The 23,699-nt window shown below is 37.8% G+C and overlaps 2 protein-coding genes across 4 annotated transcripts in view; both read left to right on the forward strand.

Moving 5' to 3' along the window:
- The window catches only part of lhx9 (LIM homeobox 9), a 13,554-nt gene extending 2,270 nt beyond the window's left edge, over positions 1 to 11,284 (forward strand). The window contains exons 2-5 of one of the 3 annotated variants that reach the window (XM_017477359.3): positions 1,591 to 1,793; positions 2,284 to 2,657; positions 5,994 to 6,196; positions 9,801 to 11,284. In XM_017477359.3, coding sequence (XP_017332848.1) covers positions 1,591 to 1,793; positions 2,284 to 2,657; positions 5,994 to 6,196; positions 9,801 to 9,857 — 837 coding nt within the window. In that variant the 3' untranslated portion in view covers positions 9,858 to 11,284. The other 2 variants (XM_017477358.3, XM_017477356.3) reach the window with 2 other exon arrangements.
- An 11,190-nt stretch (positions 11,285 to 22,474) lies between these two features.
- nek7 (NIMA-related kinase 7) overlaps positions 22,475 to 23,699 on the forward strand; it is a 72,892-nt gene continuing 71,667 nt past the window's right edge. The window contains exon 1 of the mRNA XM_017478650.3: positions 22,475 to 22,663. The gene's annotated coding sequence lies outside the window, so the exon portion shown is untranslated. The remainder of the gene's footprint in view (positions 22,664 to 23,699) is intronic.

The raw sequence follows: 23,699 nt of genomic DNA on the forward strand, positions 1-23,699 counted from the left end.
GACTTGATATTACTACTACTACTACTACTACTACTAGTACTATTATAAAACAATTTAAAACAATACACTATTACTACTCCTACCACTCCTACTACTACTACTACTACTAATAATAATAATAATAATAATGGCATCAATAATAACATAGTAATAATAACCGTTGTTTTTATTTTTGACAAAGAATCAACTGCGGCCTAATTTTGTTCAAACAAACATAATGAAATCCTTCAAACAATGGAGTTTGCAGCTTTTTCCCTCCATGCAGGAACATCAAAGTGTACATATCTGAACTATATCTGTAAAATAATCTAATATAGTCTATATCTATAAGATCATCAAATATAGACTACATCTGTAAAATAATCTAATATAGTCTATATCTGTAAAATAATCTAATATAGTCTCTATCTTTAAAATAATCTAATATAGACTATATCTGTAAAATAATCTGATATAGACTATATCTGTAAAATTATCTAATATAGTCTATATCTGTAAAATAATCTAATATAGTCTATATCTGTAAAATAATCTAATATAGTCTCTATCTTTAAAATAATCTAATATAGACTATATCTGTAAAATAATCTGATATAGTCTATATCTGTAAAATAATCTAATATAGTCTATATCCGTAAAATAATCTAATATAGTCTATATCCGTAAAATAATCTGATATAGACTATATCTGTAAAATAATCTAATATAGTCTATATCCGTAAAATAATCTAATATAGACTATATCCGTAAAATCATCTGATATAGACTATATCTATAAAATAATATAATATAGACTATATCTGTAAAATAATCTGATATAGTCTATATCTGTAAAATAATATAATATAGACTATATCTGTAAAATAATCTAATATAGTCTATATCCGTAAAATAATCTAATATAGACTATATCCGTAAAATCATCTGATATAGACTATATCCGTAAAATAATCTAATATAGACTATATCTGTAAAATAATATAATATAGACTATATCTGTAAAATAATCTAATATAGTCTATATCCGTAAAATAATCTAATATAGACTATATCCGTAAAATCATCTAATATAGACTATATCTGTAAAATAATCAGATATTGTCTAAATCTATAAAATAATCTAATATCGTCTATATATCTATAAAATAATCTATTATAGTCTCTATCTGTAAAATAATCTAATATAGTCTATATCTGTAAAATAATCAGATATTGTCTATATCTGTAAAATAATCTATTATAGTCTATATCTGTTAAATAATCTAATTTAGTCTATATCTGTAAGATGATATAGTCTCTATCTGTAAAATAATGTAACATAGTGTATATAAGATAATCTATAGTCATGGTTTTGTTCAGAGATCTTAGGCCTCTCTTATGCCCTTCCAGTGGAGTAAAACCAGCCCTATAATACAATTCAATCACGGATTGTTTATCATGAGTGTTATTTGCGAAAGTACGAAAATCGGCTGGAAACCTCACTAGCTTCATACTGAAATATTCTTAAATATGACGAGGCAGAGTGATTCGTGGTGTGTCACATCAACCCTGGTTCTGATTTGTATGTATTTCTTTGTGTATGAACCCCAGAGCATGCCGTCTGTGAGCCCGGAGAAGCCTGCTCTGTGTGCCGGATGTGGAGGTAAAATCTCTGACCGCTATTATTTACTGGCTGTGGATAAACAGTGGCACCTGCGCTGTCTCAAGTGCTGCGAGTGCAAACTGGCGCTGGAGTCCGAGCTCACGTGCTTCGCCAAGGACGGCAGCATTTACTGCAAAGAGGATTACTACAGGTGAGGGCACACATGGACAAACATCCTCCATCCCTTTAATCATTCGTTTCCCCTTCTTCCTTTCTAATGCAGGGAAATAACCCCAAGACACTGAGGGTATAAACAGGGAATATTAGACTGCAATAGACCTGAGGATCATGACGCATGCTGGCCTGCAAAATAAATACACTTTCTCTACGACTAGTATTGCTTTTTTAAAAGGCTGCTTGTTCATTTGAACAGTCCATGCGTCGCTGGAGATGTGTCCGTTTTTGTTTGCTTGAGATAAAAAAGCATAATTAATCATAAATTTCCATTTCAAATACATTTAATGCATTTAGAAGCCTTTTCTCTTTAAATAATAAACAATCCCGCAAATAAGCAACGCCATTTGAAATGGTAAAGAAATAATAATAATAATAATAATAATAATAATAATAATAATAATAATAATAATAACTGCTCGTGCATGTGTTGGATGCGATTGTAAATAAGGTCCTTGCCGTTCCAGAAGGTTCTCCGTGCAGCGGTGCGCGCGCTGCCACCTGGGCATCTCGGCGTCGGAAATGGTGATGCGCGCGCGCGAATCCGTGTACCACCTGAGCTGCTTCACGTGCACGTCGTGCCACAAGACGCTGAGCACGGGCGACCACTTTGGCATGAAGGAGAGCCTGGTGTACTGCCGCCTGCACTTCGAGAGCCTCGTGCACGGGGAATACCAGCACCACCAGCAGCAGCACGCGCAGCTCAACTACGCGGACCTGGCTGCCAAGGGCGCGAGCTTGGCGCTGCCGTACTTTAACGGCTCGGGCACGGTGCAGAAGGGCAGGCCGCGGAAACGGAAGAGCCCGGCCATGGGCATAGACATCAGCACGTACAACTCGGGTGAGCAGTGTTGTTGTTGTTGTTGTTGTTCGCGTTTTCTCTCAACTGCATTACATTTCACAACAATCATCCAGCGCGCGCCTCTCAGGTCGCATTATAGGCTACACGCGCACTAACAGCCGTGAAGAATATACATACATACATACATACATACATACATACATACATATATATATATATATATATATATATATATATATATATATATATATATATATATATATATATATATATATTATGCATTCGAGTTATTCGAATTTTAACTGATTTAATATGCGAAAAACAAATATCAAATATTGCACTGGCTCATGGAACAAAACAAACAATAGCTACAGAAATAAAAATAATAATAATAATAATAATAATAATAATAATAATAATAATAATAATAATAATAATAATAATGCAGTAATCAAGTCAGAAAAACTGGAATATTGAGCAACATAAACCAACCTACAATATCACACCAACCAATCAAATCGTTGTAAATAATAATAATAATAATAATAATAATAATAATAATAATAATAATAACAAAGTGTCATATTTATACCAGAATTATTACAGAATCATTTGAAAAATACAGTTAAATTCCCAAGCGTAGCTGATTAGTGTGTAAACACACGTGTAGCAGATTTCCTAAAGGAAGGACTCGTACACGTGTCGCATTAATGCACAAACAATTCTACTGTCCTATATGACACTAACTGAAATGTCATCTATTTTTATATTATACTTTAACACATTTACTGACGTCATTTCACGCGCTTTCTGTTTAAACGAATCTTACTATTGTTATTATTATTATTATTATTATTATTATTATTATTATTATTATTATTATTATTATTATATTGAATAAAAAACATTTTTTATTTTAGATTAATATTCATATCTAGTGAAATGTGTTTAGTGTGAATTAAAGGTGCTGTCGGGGGAAACAAACAAACAAACAAACAAACAAACAAACAAAAAGGCAAAACAACGCTTCGGTCACTTTTTTTTCCCTGTCGGAATCACACACACGCACACACACACGCAGAGGGAGAAAGAGAGGGTTTCCTTCCAATAAAAACAAAAACCAAATGTAAGTCATGGAATATTCTGTGGTGTAGTTGGGAATAATCACGCGCTGTCACTCAGGATAGACATCTACATATAAAAGCAGTGTGTTAATTGTGTTAAGTGTCTCGAGACTGCGATAAGCCTGAACACACGCTGTGCTTTCTAAAATATTTTCCAGCAGTGTGACGCATGTAGCATGCAGTCTATGGACGTCTCCTCCTTTTTTATTAACCTGAAGACGCGCGGATCATTCCAGGAGGGTTTGTTTGCTGTTGATTGGGGTTTATAAAAAAAAAAGGGGGGGGGGGGCGTCTGAGCTTCATGTAGCCTATAACACTGTCATGAGGGGGAAAAAAGCAACAGCTGGAAGTTTTCACACTGATATTTATCCTAATGTTGATTCTTCTTGTTTCTATATGCGTGAATTATGTTTTATATATATATATATATATATATATATATATATATATATATATATATATATATATATATATATATATATATACATATACATATATTTCTACGTGATGCTTTGACTTAGGTCTACTCACTGCGCTAGCTTTACAGTAGCACAGAAAATTTGCTTCTTCTTTTTCTTTTCCTTTTTCTTTTTAACCCAGCGGTAAATATTTAATAAGCACTTTGTGCCTTGAGCCCCCTGCTGGTCACATCAGGAAGTGACGGAACTCTCAGAGACCTTCACTTCACGAGAACCTTTACAATCAAAATGTAAACAATTTACAATCTGCTGCGTTTTCGCTCTTCCTGGTTTTGGTCATGTGAATACTGACGTTACTGTGGTGAACAGGTTAGATGTCTAATAACTGTTAAAGTAGCTATAACAAACACAAATGAAAATTAACTGATAGAAAGGGATTTTTTTTTTGAACGGGGTGTCTTTTTTTTTATATATAATTTTTTTTAAAAAACATAATAACAATCTTACCATGTAAAATATATAGTGAAATTATTTTAAAATGTCGTGACCCAGTCTGGCTTTACATTTGGAAAATAAATTTGACCCAACCACGGTTACTGCTGCACCAAAAAACAAGAAAAAAAAAATGTCGCCTTTAGAAAAATAAGTAAATAAATAAATTCATTAATTTTAAATGTTTGGAACCACAAAATATTGTTATTCATATTATCCTTATACCTCTTATTCTTCTTCTTCCTCCTCTTATTCGTCCGATTTTGCCTCCTCTTCTTATTCTACTCATACTTCTAATTCTTCTTCTTATTATTAGTGTTCATATTAGTATTATTGGCTATATGCAAAAATCCAATCTGAATGTAATCTTTTGGTCAGGGTGCAAGAATAAATCTGACAAATCGAATCAGTGATAAATATATATATATATGATCAAACAGAAAGGGACGGGTATTTCTTGGACGTACACATGCATTAAAATGCACGACCAGAATGTCCCACAGATTTCTGGCCGATATGTACAATTTATTGATTGATTCCAGCTGATTTTTAAATAAATAAACTTGTGTATGTGTATTTATTTATTTATTTATTTTTACGAAGAAAGGAAAAAAAACATATACTGTTCTGTTCTGTAATTTGTTCACCATTCCTTTTTGGTGTTACATTCTTTGATTTTCTTATAAATTGTAGGCTACATTTTTTTTTTTTTTTTAAATGTACAATTGCTAAGAGGCTATGACATATAGGGGGGAAAAAAATCTCATTTCACAAAGTATAATACTAAGACATCAGTGTTTTTTGTCGTGACATTCCTTACGTTCTGTGTGTGTGCTCTTCTTCTCGTAACACGTCCCTCCTTCCTAACTGGTTGTTATTGTTTGTGTTGTGTAGTGCATTATTATTAGATTATTGTTTTGATGGATTACTTGCTTTTAGATTTTTTCAATATTTATTCTTTTTAGAAAATTGTAAGTCTTCATGTCCTCTGGTGGTTGATATTGATGTGACATGCCCCTACACATTTATCCAGAGGTCCAAACTAATCTAACATATGACATTTGTAAAAGGATTCTCGATTATTTGTCCGCGTCTTTGTCTGTTTGGAGTTCCACCAAGTCTCACTGCGAGTGTTTTTTTAGACGCTTCACGATGTACGGTCCCGTAAAGAGAGAGAACACAAACCTGAAATCAAATACTGAGACATATTACACAACAAGACAGGAAGAAGAAGAAGAAGAAAAAAAACAGAGGGGAAAAATGCTCATGGTTCGTGATTTTTAATTTGAATCATGATTTTTTAAAAATAAAACATATATATTATTCATATTTTGTCTCAGGTTGTAATGAGAACGAATCCGAGCATCTGGATCGAGACCAGCAGGCATACGCTCCATCGCAGAAAACCAAACGCATGCGCACGTCCTTCAAGCACCACCAGCTTCGCACCATGAAGTCCTACTTCGCCATCAATCACAACCCTGATGCCAAGGATTTAAAGCAGCTTGCGCAGAAGACGGGCCTCACCAAAAGAGTGCTGCAGGTAAGCGTCGGCTTCTGTCTTTTACGAAAGAAAAAGAAAAAAAAAAAACACCCCTAGATCTTATTTCATGTGCCCCCTTTAGTGGAGATTTCCTCTCATATCACTCATCCAAGCTTGAGTTATTCCATGTCATATCATTTAGCTTTACGTTTCCATCCACGTCCTTGTAGTGATTTAAGCACGTTATTGTCGAGACATGAAAACGTAGAGAGAGTTAACTCTTACCTTTCGAAAGCCGAGTTTCAGGTGTTAGGTTTAGGATGTTTAAGACGGAAGTTCGTGATTAAAGAGAGGGAAGACATTTATGAAATTATTATTATTATTATTATTATTATTATTATTATTCAATTATACAATTCAATTCGAATGAGTTCAGTGATCAATTTATAATTCAACATTTATTACAGTTTTTTTTTTAAATTTGGAAATGAATCAAAGCGCCGTACAGCCACAGAACAAAGAATTATAAATGAAGCATTAACAGGAGCGTACAGATTTTTTCAGAAAGGCGTATTTTGTACTTGTCGACTTAATGAAGAATTCATTCCTGTAATATTGTTGTAAATAATGCATAGTACAAGTATTTATATGCTACGTAGTACATGAATAGGAATGTATAGGTTAAGGTCTTAGTGTTTTCTTTACTTCATCATCTTTTTTTTTTTTTTTTCATTATACTTTTTTTTTTTTTTTGTAAATATTCTAAACGTTAGGAATGTAACAGTATCCCAACAGCACACACAAACACAAAAAGTAAAAGGCATTGGGGTTGGTTTGCAGGTCTGGTTCCAAAACGCGCGGGCCAAATTCAGACGGAACGTTTTGCGGCAGGAGAGTGGGGGTGTCGAGAAGGCTGACGGCACGTCACTTCCCGCACCCTCCTCCGACAGTGGTGCTCTGACCCCGCCAAGCACAGCCAGCACGCTAACAGACCTGACCAATCCCTCTATCACCGTAGTCACCTCAGTCACCTCTAGTTTGGACAGCCACGAGTCCGGGAGTCCCCCGCAAACGACCCTGACGAACCTTTTCTAACGCAGATTTGGGGTTTTGTCCTTTATTGTTTTTGTTTCTTTTTGTTCTTCTTCTTTCAATTTCCTCCCTTCCAAATGTGGCTTTTATTTTTTGTTGTTGTTATTTACAAAAACACTCTTACGCAACCAAGAGACAGATCCGTTTGAAGACAAAGTAGTCACCTCAAGTCAACTCTATTTTGGACAGACTGTATTTTGATTTCGCATAAAAGAAAAAAGGGAAGGGAAAAAAAAAACCCACTTCGAAATTTTGATTCACATCCGATTGAATTTTTTTTTGTTTGTTTACATTTTTTAGACCAACCCATTCAAATCAGCTACAACTGAATTATAAACAGCTACAGCTCTGTAAACCTTCTTCTTCTTTTTTTTGTTTTGTTTTGTTTTTTTATAATTTTATAAATTTGACAGATTTCATTTCCAAATCAGCCAGTGACAGTCCCATTCCCACATACTAAAGTACTAAAACAAACGTGAGGGTCAGTTTAATGTGTAGCACTTGCAACCACTTGGCAGCTGAGTTTACACGTGTGTCAATTTATTTTTAAATTTTTTTTCTCCTTTTGTTTTTAATGTATTCGCCATGTCACGTAGTGTCGGCATGTTTTAACACTTCACATGCGAAAGTGGAAACATGTCTTAGACGACGTGCTTTAAAGCCACGCAGAAAATCCTTCATTCCGTCTGGTAATTTTTGGAAAAAATTTATTGGATTTTTTTTTTTTTTTTTTTTACTTTACATTGATGATCTGCATTTTATTTCCAAAAGCATTTCGCATTTCCAGTGACTGTAGCTTTAACAAACACTAATCCCATTGCCGTTTTTACACTTTATACTTTTTCGACTCGCATGCCAGGTGGTGCTTCAACCTCAAGATAGCATTGTCATACCAGCGTGACTCTAATTAGGGTTCAACAATATCAAAAACTGTGCAGTGGTAACTGTTAAAAACAAAAATACAAACAAACCCCAAACCCGGAGAGCCCTTTAGAACACTTTTTGATGGGCTACTCTTAGATGGGCGCTACAAACAAGTATTTTGGTGTATAAAGTATTGAATTTTTCGGTGCGTTCCAGCTCCTATTAATCGCTATAGAGTTCTAGTTTGCTCAGTGACGACAAAGTTGCCAGTGATAAGCGCGGTACAGTGGTGGAGCTCAGGGTGATCATGAGATTCAGCACATTTGGAGATGGGAAATTTAGACTCCAATTTTTTTTTTCCTTTTTAAAAAAAACAACAACAAAAAAAACAAGTATCACTTTTGAGCTTGTGGTTTAGAGGACCGATGAAACAGGCACCACTTACGATTGGAGAAAGTTAGTCATATATAAAATCAAGTCACGTTCCCCCTCGCAGTCAAATTCTAAATGTTTTTTTTTTTTTTTTTTAATGGACACTTGCCACTGAACAGTCCAAAAAACATGATGGGAAATCTGGCTGGAAGTGACAGCAAGGGACAGTTAGGGGTTGATTAGTTCATTGTGTGATGGAGAGTCGGTTCTGTTTGTAGAACAAAGTGCTCCTCTAAGATCTACTTTCCCGAAGTAGACGCCTAACTCAGTTCTACTATGTGCCTTACGCTATAACCTGGAAGAGAGCTTGTGAAATTCAGGAGATACATGTGTGTTTGTTTAATGGATATCGCATTCTTTGAACGCCTCACTAGTTTTGTACTGTTCTGTTTTTCATCTGAGGATCTTTTTAATGGTGTAATTCTGTTACAAAGGAGGCAAGCGATGGCCTAGAAAGCAGTTGTGCACTCTTTCAAATATAGTCGGTAAATCCGAGAATCTTATATATTGATCTTCGTGTTAATAGTATGGTACGTGTTCTATCAAGATTGTCCATTGTTTCCTTGTTTCTTGAAGAAAAAAAAAAAAAAAGCAAAAAAAAAAAAAAACAAAAAAAAAAGATGGTGTATAGAAACTATTTCCCATTAAATATTTATGGACCAAGCGGTTGTTATATCTTATTAAATTTGTGTGAATAAAACAAAACGCCTTGCATTGACAGTGTTTTATTTCTCTCATTTTGCACAACCATTCTTTATGTTTCCTCTCAGATTTGAACTGAAACCTAATATTGGTGAATGATAATCCGAAAAAAAAGAAAGAAAGAAAGAAAGAAAGAAAGAAAAAACAACCTTCCACCACACATCTCTCTCTCTCTCTCTCTCTCTCTCTCTCTCTCTCTCTCTCTCTTGCTCTCATTTTTGATATTGATTTCAAATTTCATTCTCTTTATTATTCTAAAGTAATGCCCCATGGATTTGCACTAAGACCCTGTGGTTGATACAGAAAAAAAAAAAAAAAATGATCCAGAAGAATTAGGATTGTTTGTTTATTTATTTATTTATCTATCTATTTATTTATTTATTTTCTGATGCATGAATATGGCAACATGATTTAAAAAAAAAAAAAATAAAGCTCTACTGTGCTAGAACGTGCACACTGGTATTTGAAAAGAAAAAAAAAAAGAGAGAGAGAAAAGAAGTAAAACTAAATGCAAACCTCTTAAAGTCAGGTTGCTTTGTAGTTTAATATATTGTTACTTTATGATTTCTTTCAGGGAGAACAAATCTTGGGGCATTACAGCCATACTTCACGGCGTTTGAAAATTCCCTAAAGTATTAAAAGACGGGGAAAACTTTGATCGGAATTCCTCACCATTGAAGACAAAGACAATATTAGGATCAGATGATAGTAATAAACCTAAATCAGCAACAATAAATGTAATGCAAAAGTCTTTTCTTTTTTCTTTTTTTCCTTTTAAATTCTTCTGAATGTTTGAATCCACACTTGGAGGAGAACCCACTCAATATGTGAGCTTTTTTTTTTTTGATTTCTTTCTTTTTCTTTTTTTTTCTTCTAATATCTTTGTTATATTAGAGCTAAAATTGTTCTTTGTATCAGGATGGCAATGAAAAGAAACATGTTTAGTCTTCTAGTTGTATATAACTGAATAAGGATTACATACACAAAACATATACACATACTGATTGTCTGCCTGTCTATCACTATCTATCTCTCTCTCTCTCTCTCTCTCTCTCTCACACACACACACACACACACACACACACACACACACAAAACTATATCTCATACTTTCTAAATGCATGGAAAAATGACATTCTCAAACCACTGAAGCAGTAAAATATTCATCAAGAGAGCTGTGGAGAACAGATTTAGCGGGGGGGGGGTCAATTAAATAAATAAATAATAATAATAATTAAAAAAAGATTTGTATGTTGCATGCACCTTATCAGTGGTATACATTTTTAACACTGAATATTATTTTGTCTGATGTTTCATTTGTTGTCGACTGTAAATTAAATTATATAACACATTTTACCTTGTGAAACCAAAAAAACAAGCAAAAAAAAACAACAAAACAAAACAAACAAACAAAAAAAATCTTACAATAAATGCACAACTGCATGCGGTATTTGAATAATAAAAATGCTCCTTTCCAAGATTTGCTTTGGGATTTACTTAGTTTCCATCGTTGTTTTTTTTTTAAACAAGCACCACAGTGTTGAGTTCTGACAATACCCTGGACAGTGCGAGCTGGACATATGGACACTGGCTGCTTTACAGTGGTCTCAGACGTTTACTGCGTGTCACACTGTAGGAGCTGATACCAATAAAAAAAAAAAAAAAATCTTGGTCGAATCCTGTGGCAGACTTTCAGATATCATTGTAAAGCGAGCGTAACAGATGGCTTCCAAGCAAGGCCGTGTACATAATGATCTATTTACATAAACCGGCATATTGGTATAAATTGTTTGCTTTTATTTATTTACTTATTGGACTGAGTGATTTTAGCTGATGCTTGTGAGCTATCACGGTTCTCAGGGCGCACCATTCTATGTAAAAGGTAACAAATACCAAGGAGTGCTATTAAACTGCATTTGTACATATGGTATTCTGCTTTTCTTTCTTTCTTTAAAAAAAAAAAAAGTTGAAATACAAGCTTCGGGTGTAAAATACACAAACGTCAGATGGTTCCAATTGCAAACATTTCCACAGTGGTGAGTTCTTGGAGCAAAGTCATGCCAATGCATCAGAGCCTCTTAAAACTTGTGACTTCAGAGACGTTGCTATAAAATGGGAGTCTTTAAGAGGTCGTATGTCATATAAGACTAGATGGAACTAGAAGGTGGATCCCCAAAACTGGACAAGGAAGTAACATTGACGCTTCGCAGCTCGAGGGTGACTTGGTTTGATCCTGAGCTCAGGTTACAGTCTCCTCATGCCCTCGTGGGTAGGTGGACTGGCTGTGCTAAATTAGCCCTAGCTGTCTGAATGTGTATGTGTGGTGCCCTGAGATGGGCTGGCGTCCCATACAGGGTGTATTTCTGCCTCGCATCCAATTTTTCCGGGATAGACTCCAGATCCAGTGAGCCCCTGACCTGGATAAAGCTCTTACTGAAGATGAAGGAATGAATAAGTTAAGTAAGTACTAACACTATTGCCAAAAATAGTGCATGTGGTATTATATACAGCATTATCATTTCATAATCGGTGCTTACTGAAATAAATTACATCTGAGCTAGTAAAAAGAAATAAATGAAGAAAATACACACACACACACACAAAAACACACACACACATATATATATATATATATATATATATATATATATATATATATATGTACTCATTTTATATTATATACAGATTACTACATTATATTATATACAGTTGCAATCAAAAATATTCGATCCCCATTTCAAATCAGGTTTATCGTCAAAACTTTACGATGAACAAATCAAACAAAAGCGAGTGAAATAGTTCAACACAAAACACGCTTCAAGTGTTTTCCTCAAATTCAACTGAAAATGAAACTAATAATGATTTCTCCAGTTTCAAAATTATTCACCCCCTGAATAGAATACCTCACAACAGCACAAATACGCAAAACGGGTGTTGTCTCAACACGCCAGAACTCCAAGACGTTCACCGCTACAGACCCAAAAGCACAAGAAGAGTCGCTCAAAGTCATATAAATAAGAGACAGAAGGTTTGGGATTCTGTTCTGTGGAGCGATGAAACAAAACTGGAACTTTTCAGCACGATGGATCAGCGGTACGTCTGGAAGAAGAAGAATGAAGAAAGAACACTCTGTACACAGTCGAGCATGGTGGAGGCTCGGTGATGCTCTGGGGCTGCTCTGCATCCTCTGGCACTGGAAACCTGCAGCGTGTGGAAGGCGAGATGGATTCATTGAAGTATCAGGAAATCCTAGGAGAAAACGTCACGCCGTCTGTGAGGAAGCTGAAGCTTGGGCGTCATCGGAACTTCCAACAGGACAATGATCCCAAGCGTACCTCAAATTCCACCAAGGCTTTGTTACAGAAGAAGTTCTGGAAGATTCTACAGGTCCAGCACAGTCACCTGACTTCAACCCCATAGAAAATCTCTAAAGAAGGCGGTTGCAGCACGCAAACCCAAGAATATTACTGAACTGGAGGACACTGCTCATGAGGAACGGGAGAAGATTCCTCAGGAACGCTGCAGAAGCTCTGCATCTCGTTTGCAGCAGGTCATAACAGCAAAAGGTGCTCTACTACGTACTAAAGACGCTCGCCATGAAGGGGTTGAATCATTTTAAGCCTGGAGAAATCATTAGAAGTCGCATTTTCAGTTGAATTTGGGGAAACCACTTGCATCCGTTGTGTTGAACTATTTCAGTAGTTTTATTTGATTTGTTCGTTGCAAACAGCTGAAAGTCTGTACATTTTGACAATAAACCTGATTTGCAATAGGGGTCGAATCATTTTGATTGCAACTGTATAACTATATAGACTATAGACTTTACAATTTGAAAAATTAAATTAATTTCAACCAAGCAACATTAAAGAACTTTAAGCCTGAGATTATATTAAACTGAAACTGCTATAACAGGATTATGTTCTAACAGGTAACTGGACTTGATCATAATTAGATGATAATTAATGTCCAGTCACCTAGATTTTCTACTATTAGACAATTCAATGACCTGAAGGTCTTCATAATCCTGAATAAAATGACAGATAAACACTGGCCTATTTCAAATCAGCACATATTTATGATCGTGCTATGGTTTCAGCTGCTGATAGAGTGGGCCTGAGAGAGACTGGCAGATCAGACATGTTTACAGTGACAGGTACAACACACACACTTGGAAAGATCCGGGTGTCAGGAGATGTGTACATCCAACTCTGTGTGTTCCTGGACCAGCATTCTCCTCTCTTCTGAACACACACACACACACACACACAACCTGTCTCATGCTCAGTGTGGGTGAGAAATGTGGGAACATGAGTGCATTGCCAACTAGCAACAGGAAATGTAAGTATGCGTGTGTGTACATGCCCTGTGCACACAAATGGAATAGGAACACTACCATTTCCTGCTTTCATGTGTATTTCGGATCTTTCTGTAGAAATACATTCATCTGTAATGCCTTGAATGGACTGCACAAAGGCCTTAAAACAAGGATGTTGAAACACATTCTGAAATTAAACATCGAATGATCACAGTATCACTTGTTTTTACTTTTACAGTGGGATGCTTGGTGCGTTCACCTTTATAATATGTAATATCCTCTTACTCATGACGATAGAAATGATGTACTAATCATGTTTTCTTTTTAAATGGTAGGTAAACAACATGATTTTCCTTTTAGCTCATATTAAATAATACTAACACAATAAGTAATGGTCATCTAATTTCATGGGTTAAATCTGAAAAATGTTAAATAAATAAATAAATAAATAAATAAATACATATACACTATATGGTCAAAAGTGTGTCGTCACCTGATCATCACACTCATGTGTGCTGGGTGAACATCTCATTCCAGGTTTAGTCCCCCTTTGCTGTGATAATATCCTCCAGTCTTCTGGGAAGGCTTTCTACTAGATTTTGGGGCGTGGCTGTGGGGATTTGTGTTTATTCAGCCACAGGAGCGTTAGTGAGATCAGGCACTGAGGTCGGGATGGTGAGGAGGTCTGGCGTTCCAGTTCATCCCAAAGTTGTTCAGTGGGGTTGAGGTCAGGGCTCTGTGCAGGATGCTCAAGTTCTTCTACACCAGCCTTGCCAAACCATGTCTTCATGGAGCACAGTGTCATTGTCATGCTGGAACATCCTACAACATACAAAGAATTGCGTGTGCACATATGGGCGTGATAATCAGGTGTTCACATACTTTTGGCCATTTAGTGTATAATGATCCATATGCATGAACAGTACATCATAAGAGTTTGATTCATATTCAGTACATGGAATACTAAACGCAAATAAATGTATCCTCCAGTTAGGTTTCCACAAAAACGCACAAATGTACCTACACAAGATGCACATACAAAGGAGCAAGAAAGAATTCTTTAGACTAGGATTATGCATTTCACCTAAGCCTTAAAATCTTAATTTTCCCCCTTTGAAAGATGTGTATGCTTGTTTATGTCCCTTTTTTGATACCTAGGTTTAACGATCAGTACATATGTTCCCATTTCAAATAAATATGAGGTGTTGTATATAATTTCTTTCAGCACAGATGGGTTGCCGACGCTGCACACAAACCGAATGAACAGATTTCCGATTGGTGTAAAGACTGAATAACCAAGCATGATTGGTCAAACAGTCCTGTTGGAAAGCTGTGATGTTTATACTACAATTAACTTATCAAATATTTGATATGATATGATCTTTCATGGTGTGAGCATCAGACTTTTACAGGTCACATTATCTTTTATCATAAAGTCTTTTTTCCTACCAAATTCCTACCAAGCAGGCACAATGGACTGGTATGTAGAATGCTCCAATAGTCATGTCTTTATCAGGAGACGTGTTCTCAAGTTATTTCAACGCTCTTATATTGTTCCTTTCTAATATGCAGTAGTGTGGTATAAGAAAAGACAGTCTGCTCTATAGTGCAAGAAAATGCGAGGAAAAAATAATGAATCCCAGAAAGATAAACAACAATTAAAACAATGTTCACAAAGAAGGAACAATTGGCGACGGGTTTACAATAGAGAACCGCCGTGTACGCTACAGTACTTCCAGAACAATACAGGTTGTACTGTACACAGTTGTTAAACAAATTTTGACAAAGCCGACATGTGTGTTTGCACTCAGAAGCCCGCGTCTCATCCAGCCCTCTAATTATTCCCTCAGAAACCACAAATTTGAAGATACTGAACACAGTCCCAATTTGTCAAATAAAGGCATTGATCTCATTGAGAGAAAACGTGGGTGTCGAGCGAGCCCAATATAACCCATGCCATTAAATTCAAATGCAGTGTTCGGCAACGGAACTGACAGATTTACCAGAGATGTTTCTTTTTAATCTTCTTCAAGAAGAGGGAAAACACACACCGTGTGTGCCTTACCTTTAAAACGCTGCTGAAGTGTCAGGTGAGTAATACTAAGCACGCATCTCTTATTGATTATTAAGCATCAAAATAGAGGGGAATAATATTCTATTTCTTACCGTGAGATAAAAATGATTTTAGCATTAATTCGTCGATTGAACGCGACACAAGACAACTCGTTTCAACATTCAGTTTTACCGCATGGTAAATCATACTGCTGCTAAAGTGTAAGTAAGTGTGATATTTATTGCATTAAGGTTTCAAGCAAGACATCAAGAGTGCTGTAATACAACAACATGTATGTAGTTTACTTTAAACTCTACCGTAAATCAGAGGTACTGTAGAAGCTTGTTCACTCAGTGCTCTATATTTAGCCACGGGATCTAATCGATATCAGATCTTCTCTCATCTCTTGAAAAAACATCCTTGCATGCTTAATCCCTCCCTGGAGATCTTCAGCTTATAGGTACAGCAATCCATTGTGTCCAGGAAGGTCATCTTGTCGTGTAGAAGATGATGATTAACATTTAATCTTATTTGGGGTTAAGGAATGGTGAAGGTAAGGTTTGGAGGATAGTGACTCCAGATTTGGATGAATCAGTTTATGAGTGTATAAGAACATGCCATGAGGTTCAATCCCCTTACCTCAGGCTTAAGTCTTCCATAGAGTTCATACAAAAATCTCTCACTATGGTGTTATACTCCAGTCCTGGAAGCCACAGCCCCTCCCTCTTGTAAACCACCAATCTCAGCCCATGAAGGTCTTGGTAAGTAGCTGATGGTGTCTCCGGTTTTCACAAACGCTGCCACGTTATTGTTCAGTAGCTCAAAAAAAGAAACGTCCTCACACATTCAACTGCTTTTATTTCAAGCAAATTTCTTGACACGTGTAAATATTGGTATTAACATAAAAAGATTCAATAAATGAGACATAAACAACAAGTTTCACAGAGATTTGAGGAACAGAAATGGAATAATGAGTCCCTGAGCAAAGGGGGGGGGGTCAATATTAAAAGTAACAGTCAGTATCTGGTGTAACCTGAAGCTGCTTTAAGTAGTGCAGTGCACCTCAGTGCACCAGATTGGTCAGTTCTTGCTGTGAGATGTTACTCCACTCTTCCCCAAGGCATTTGCAGGTTCTCGATCATGTCTGGGGGGACACACGGTTACATGTAATTTCCCACTGCAAGGACGCTCAGCCGTCCTTCCTGTCTCCCTGTAGCACCGTCTTAGCCGTCTTACATTACAGACATTGCAGTTTATTGCTCTTATCCTTCTTTATTTTACAGTTTATTGATCTTATCCTTCTTGTTTATTGCTCTTATCCTTCTTTATTATAGAAGGACATCTGCAGTCCTCATGCCTCCCTGCAGCAGGTCTATGGCATGTTCACGCAGGTGAGCAGGAACCCTAGACATCTTTCCTCTGGTGTTTTTCCGAGTCAGTAGAAAGGTCTCTTTAGGGTCCTAAGTTATTGTAACTGTGACCGTAATTGTTAACCCCCTGTAAACTGTTAGTGCATGTGCAATAATTGTTTATGGTTCATTGAACAAGCATGAAAAACATTGTTTAAACCCTTTCCAATAAAGATCTATAAAGCTTATATGGATATTACACACAAGGCTCGTTGATGTGCGTGGGGAGCGAAGGCTAGCTTGTCTGGTCCAGTCTCACAGAAGAGCTTCTGTAGCACAAATTGGTGAAAAAGTGAATATTGGTTATGACAGAAAGGTGTCGGAACACAATGCAGTGCAGCTTGCTGCTTATGGAGCTGTGTAGCTGCAGACCGGTCAGAGTGACCATGCTGACCCCTGTCCACCACCGAAAACACCTACAATGGGCATATCAGCATCAGAACTGGACCATGGAGCAGTGGAAGAAAGTGGCCTGGTCTGATGAATCACGTTTTCTTTTACATGATGTGGACGGCTGCGTGCGTGTACGTCGCTTACCTGGGGAAGAGATAGCACCAGGATGCACTATGGGAAAGAAGGCAAACTGGTGGAGGCAGTGTGATGCTCTGTGCAATGTTCTGCTGGGAAACTTGTGTCACGGTATTCATGTGGATGTTACTTTCACACGTACCACCTACCTAGTATATAGTTTCAGACCAAGTACACCTCTTCATGGCAATGACATTCCCTAACTGATTTTCTAATGATTTACTGATTGGCAGCTGGTTACCTTTTGAGAAGTCTACAAATCATCATAAAGAGAGGCCCTGTGCCCAGAGGCAGGACAAACAAAGAGCGCACTGCCCAATAAAAGTCAAGTTGTTTTTTATTTTTGTTTTTCTGCGCAAAAGCCACCTGCCCACACTCCATTCACTCCTAGGAAAGCGGTGTGTCTGGGTATGGCTCAAAATAATATGTTAAAAGCCTGTTGTCCAGTGAGCGTTAATCTTTTGTTATATTAAACCAGCAACTACACGAATACCTAACAGACTCTAATTGATGCACTGTGAATTAGCGCTGTGTCAAAGGAGCTTTCCCGGGAGCAATCGTCTGTGGAGATCACCCACACCACACAAACTTATTAAATACTTTTTGCCAGTGATCCACACCTGAGCACCACCTCTGGGTCGCAATCCATTATTTTTTTAAATAACACATGGAAATATTTGCAAATGACATTTTGCTGTTAGTTGGGAGAAAAAATGCTTGCGTGACTCACGAAGGGCAGCAATGAAAATCACTCACAATGTAGTCCACATGAAGTACCTTTGTGCTAACTATGTAGAGTTGGAATAAATATATTACAAACCTCTCACTTGCCTTTTACAGAGGTCAAGCAATAAAATAATTACAATCTTTTTATTACATGGCCAAATATGGTATTTGTGCTGCAGCAATTCAGAGCAGTGGATAATATTGTTGCTGACACAGGACCTTATTCAGAGTTAGTAACTGAAGTCAGCAGTTTCAGTACCAATAATATGTTAATAGGGGGCATGGTGGTCTAGCGGTTAGCACGTTTGCCGCACACCTCCAGGGTTTGAGGGTTTGATTCCCGCCACTATTGTCTGCGGAGTTTGCATGTTCTCACAGCACTTTGGGGTTTTCCTCCGGGTACTCCGGTTCCCTCCCCCAGGTACATGCACTGTAGCCCTGACTGGCATTTCTAAATTGTCCATATTGTGTGAGTGTGCCCGGCAATGAATTGGCACCCTGTCCACCCTCCCCCACCTTGTGCCGTGAGTCCCCTGGGATAGGCTCTAGGTTCCCCGCGACCCTGTATACGATAAGCATACAATAGATGGATGGATGGTATGTTAATAGACATGTGAAGAATGTTATTCTGCTCAGAGTTGCGCTACACGCTTACTTTACTTGATTGTTGATTACTGAAATGACCTCTGCTGTCAAGAAACGGAGAAACAAAAGATTAGAACACAAGCTGAACATAAAGCCAGACGAATCAATGCTATTACACCACAAACTCAGCAAAAAAGCAGGTGTAGTATGAAGACAGGTGAGAACTAAACTCTAAACAAGTCAACTAAAACAAGAACATAGTGAATTAAGAAAAGGCAAGGAATAGAGGAACTGTGAGGAAAAACCTCACATGATAAAACGAGATATCAAAACTGGACAAATCTTGAAGTATAATGCTAGACGGATAATGCTAGAACCATCACTACTAGGAAAACGGATTAACGTACACACCAACACAGATTGCATGGTGACTGTTAGATGCAGGTGTCAGGGGAGACAGAACATTGGGTGTATATTGATAAGACACCTCCATGAGTTGCTTCTGAGGTGTGGAGCTGTAGGTTTGGTGAACAGACTCTAGAGGATCTTGATCTGACAACTGAAAGGATGGTCAGTCACTTGGACATATCATGAGATAAGTTAACTCTAGTAGCCAGTTCCAAGATGCGCTTGTGTGCGTGGTGGTGGGGGTTAGGGGGATTGGTAGTGTTGTGACACATGGAAAACGTCTGTGGATCTCTGTCTTGAGTAAGGGGTATCCTCATAGGGAAGGAGCTACATCCAAATTGAAGACGAGTGTTTTTTTCCAGCTGATTTCCTGCTTCGGTCTCTCCACCTGACAGTTGGAGTCAAGATCTTGGAGTCAAGAGTGAAGGTGAGAATCAGTGAGTGTAATGTTCACACCCAGACACTACATAAAAGGCATATACAGTGGGGGAAATAAGTATTGAACACATCAATATTTTTCCAGTAAATATATTTCCAATGAGGTTATTCACATGAAATTTTCACCAGACATCAGTATTAACTCGAGAAATACGGAAATATAAAGAATTCACAACAGTGAAGTCCATAAATAAAGTTATGTGTAATAAAGTGGAATGAAACGGGAAAAAAGTATTGAACACACTAAGAAAAAGCAGTTCTCCAAGGCAAGGTAAGGCAAGGAACCAGCTGAAAACCATAAGTAATTACACCCCCTATCTGTGCAAGTTAATATCAGCTGGGTTAGTACATTGATGGTCTAAAAAAAGGCATTTCGTTACCAGGGTGTCACACAAGAAACATCTCATGATGGGTAAAAGCAAAGAGTTCGTCTTTTTTTTTTTTTTTTTTTTTTAACCTTCGCAACTTTATTGACCCATTCATTGGAAATATATTTACTGAACAAAATGTTGATGCGTTCAACAATTTATTTCCCCCCACTGTATAACAGTGCCAGAGAGGATGTTGTATGCTAGCCTGTATTAGCACAACAGTACTGGCCCATGCTCTCTGGTATACAGTGGGAAGACCTGCAAGGGGGAAACATGCTTTAGAGAACTGATGAACCACCACCAGTATTATGATATTGCCTGATTCTGGATAGTTGATAAAGTCCAGAGGTTAGGCAAGGGCTGTTAGCAGTGTTTCTAGTGTCCCTGAAAGGCAGGTGATGAGAATTATTGTTTTGGGCACAAACTGTACATGACTGACTATATTTCTAACCCTTGATTTGAAAAGTAGGCCACCAGTAATTTGTCATAAGTAAATTGCATGTCTGTGACCCCAGGATGCCCAACAGTTGGTGACCTGTTTGACCAAATAATGAGCTTACTCCGAAAGGTGTGGTTACCAGCTACTGCAGTTGTTATTTCTGGATCAAGGAAATGAGTCAACCAAGCTGTTGAGCAGAAGCATGGTGTCTGGCATAGGAGATACATGTGAGATACCATCATTTGGTATTCACTGAACGTTGATGATAGTTAAAAGTGAAATGTAAACAGAGAATTTAGTAAAGGACATGGGCCACCTAGCTAGGTGGTCCGTGAGCACAGTGGAGGGAAGGCAAGCCCCATCCAAACCCATGACTCCTCTCCTCCAGGAACAAACTGATGGCACGAAACTCCTGGTTACCAACATCATAAGTCTATTATTTGGGGATAGCTTCTGATGAATAATATACTAAGTGGACTTTTGGATGTTCTCTTTGTTATTTGGAGAGCACACCCTGATGCCCAACTCAAAGGTATCCACATCAGAAGCAACTGAGGTTGTGGGGTCTGCACGATTAAGAACAGGAACTAGTGATGAATTTTTTCTTCAGTGAGGTGAACCTTGCATTTGCAGATAGCTACCAGGGCAGTCTGCATTGAGAGCCTTTGAAGATCAAGCTGAGATGTGATGCGTTCATGCCGAGGTTTCAACGATAACGATATCAGTGACGATATAAATATATTACCACTGTGAGATGGTGTATTCCAGACAGGTGAATTGTAATGAGATAATGAGGGCCTTCTCATTTCATCAGCTACTGGCTGCCAGGTTGCAAAACTCAGAAGCTCTGTCTTTAACAGTAGTATCTGCTGGCATGACTCTTTGGGCTAGTCAAAGACTGCTCAAACGAAGTTGGTGAAGCAGTTATAAGACACTCCTTTCCTTGTTATTCCCGGATGGCGGCGACCCATTCTGTTGCACGTGTCAGTTTTTATTAGATAGGAGAGTTGCCTGGAACAACAGTTAGATTCACACTCGCCTTCGCTACGCCGAGCGGATCTGTAGATTGGGAAGCAGTCGGATGATGGTCGACGTTAATCCATGGCAGACGGAGCTGTTACTGTTGCTGTACCTCAGGAAGATTTAAAAGCAACGGTCACTAGACAGAGCCAAAATATCCCTGTCAAGTTGAACTGTAAAATGTTTAGCAGTTTAATACACTGCGATGCTAAACACACTGACGACCTTTCTGCCCTCATCATGATTGTTGTCATGGGCTTGAAGGTGACATGAGAGGTTTTTGTACTTCCTTAACAAGCAGTTAGTAATAGTGCCCAATAACAGAAAAGAAGAGTACATACGTATGCAATTGGAGGCACAGCATTGTTGAAGGGAAACGGATTGACTACGCTAACACAGTGCTATCAGACTGAAAGAGCTCGTTTAAACCTGGCTTGTCCGAATGTTACTCCGGGCAACGTTTCGAAATATATCAGCACGCAAATGATATTTCTAATATTCATTTGTAAAATAATTCAATTAAACGACCACACATGGGGGTTACAACCCCAGTTTGGGAACCTCTTGAGTTAGCACAAGCAACTTTTTTTTTTTTTTTTTTAATTATTTGTTATTTCAACTACGTTCAATTTTGCAAACCTGATTTTCTGACTGCTGAGTTATTTGAATGTGTATTTTCACGACATGACATTTTGAACCTAAAAACGCAAAAGCATCAGATACACACCTTTAATTCTTCAGACCATCATTCTTCATGCTCTGCTGACTGTTTTCACTCCAAACACTTTTCTCTCTGCTCAACAGCTTTTGTAATATTCCAGTGTAGTGTGTGTGTGTGTGTGAGAGAGAGATTGTGCAGTGGGCATGCTTGGATGTGTATTTCACAGATCAGGAATTGTGAGCTAGAAGTCGCTCTGTACACACACACACACACACACACACACACACAGCGGGATTATCCACCATAGTCTGTGTGCGCACGCGCGTGTAAGTGTGTGTATGTGTTACACACTCGCTCGGCAGCTAGTGAATTAATCCCGAAGTTGAAGTTTGGAGTAATTTTACACCACCATCATCCTCTTCCTCCTCAATCCCAGTCGGAGTTCCAGTTGAAGAGTGCGTGGACGCTAGGCTGGCTCTTCCTGGTAAGAGACATAGCGATGTTAGCTAGCTAAGATAACCTGCTAGCTAATGACATGGTCTTTAATGGCTTTACAAGTTCAGCGCTGGAAGTAACGCTGAAACACGTGTGTTTTGAGAACCTCTAGGGGCGCAAAGTTATCAGAACGGTGAACTAGAAAAGAAGAAAGTAGTCACTCTGTATATATTATACATTAAAAACACGGTTTAGCTGAAGTTGGGCTAAAACTCCAGCTAGCTGGCTAGTTAGCTGGTTAGCATAGGAGCGTTGCTAGCTGTCCTGGGTGACCTAGGCATTATCGGACTTGCGCAATTCATCACCGTGGCTTAATATATTGTTTTAAAGTTGTTTACAGCAACCATGTCACGTGTGTGTCAGTGTTGACGTGTGTGTCGCACACATGCTGCTAAAGCGTTGCACTAGCTCCAAGTGTAACTTAGTGGCACAGAAACCTGTTAGCCTGTATGACACGTAATAACGCGTTAATAAGACGACGTTGACGTCAGGCACGACGTGTCTACTTAATTCACGTTGTTTACTTGTATAATAAACACTTAAACGTGTAAAAAGAAGGGATGCAGAGACAGAAAGTTAGCGCATGCGCAGTGTGAACCGGCCACATTATAATGTCGGTTAGCCGCAGCATAGTATTTTGTGTCTCTGCACTCGGAGCAAGGTTTTGTGATTTAAAAAAAACAAAACAACGAATTGGGTGTATAAAAGTGCAAGTTCCACACTACTACACATGAAGTTATTATTTTGAATTCTGGTGAGCACAGGGAGCCCACATTGAAAGGTGCTTTAGTGAACACTAGTCAAAACTGAAGAAGTCCAACAACTGTATGTTTGACTCCGCCCACACGCGCAAAGCCACGCCCAATAATCCAGAGAGTTCTGTGAGGGCTGATTTGTACTAGTTATATCACTGCAATATTAAGCAATTGGCTGGTTATTATGGATATTTCTTTCCACGTGGAGATAATTGAAAGTACCCAGTGTTTGTCGTACCGTATTAGGGAAGATAACATTACCTCAGAAGT

The sequence above is a fragment of the Ictalurus punctatus genome, chromosome 10, assembly GCF_001660625.3.
Source record: "Ictalurus punctatus breed USDA103 chromosome 10, Coco_2.0, whole genome shotgun sequence".
NCBI classification, from domain to species: Eukaryota; Metazoa; Chordata; class Actinopteri; order Siluriformes; family Ictaluridae; genus Ictalurus; species Ictalurus punctatus.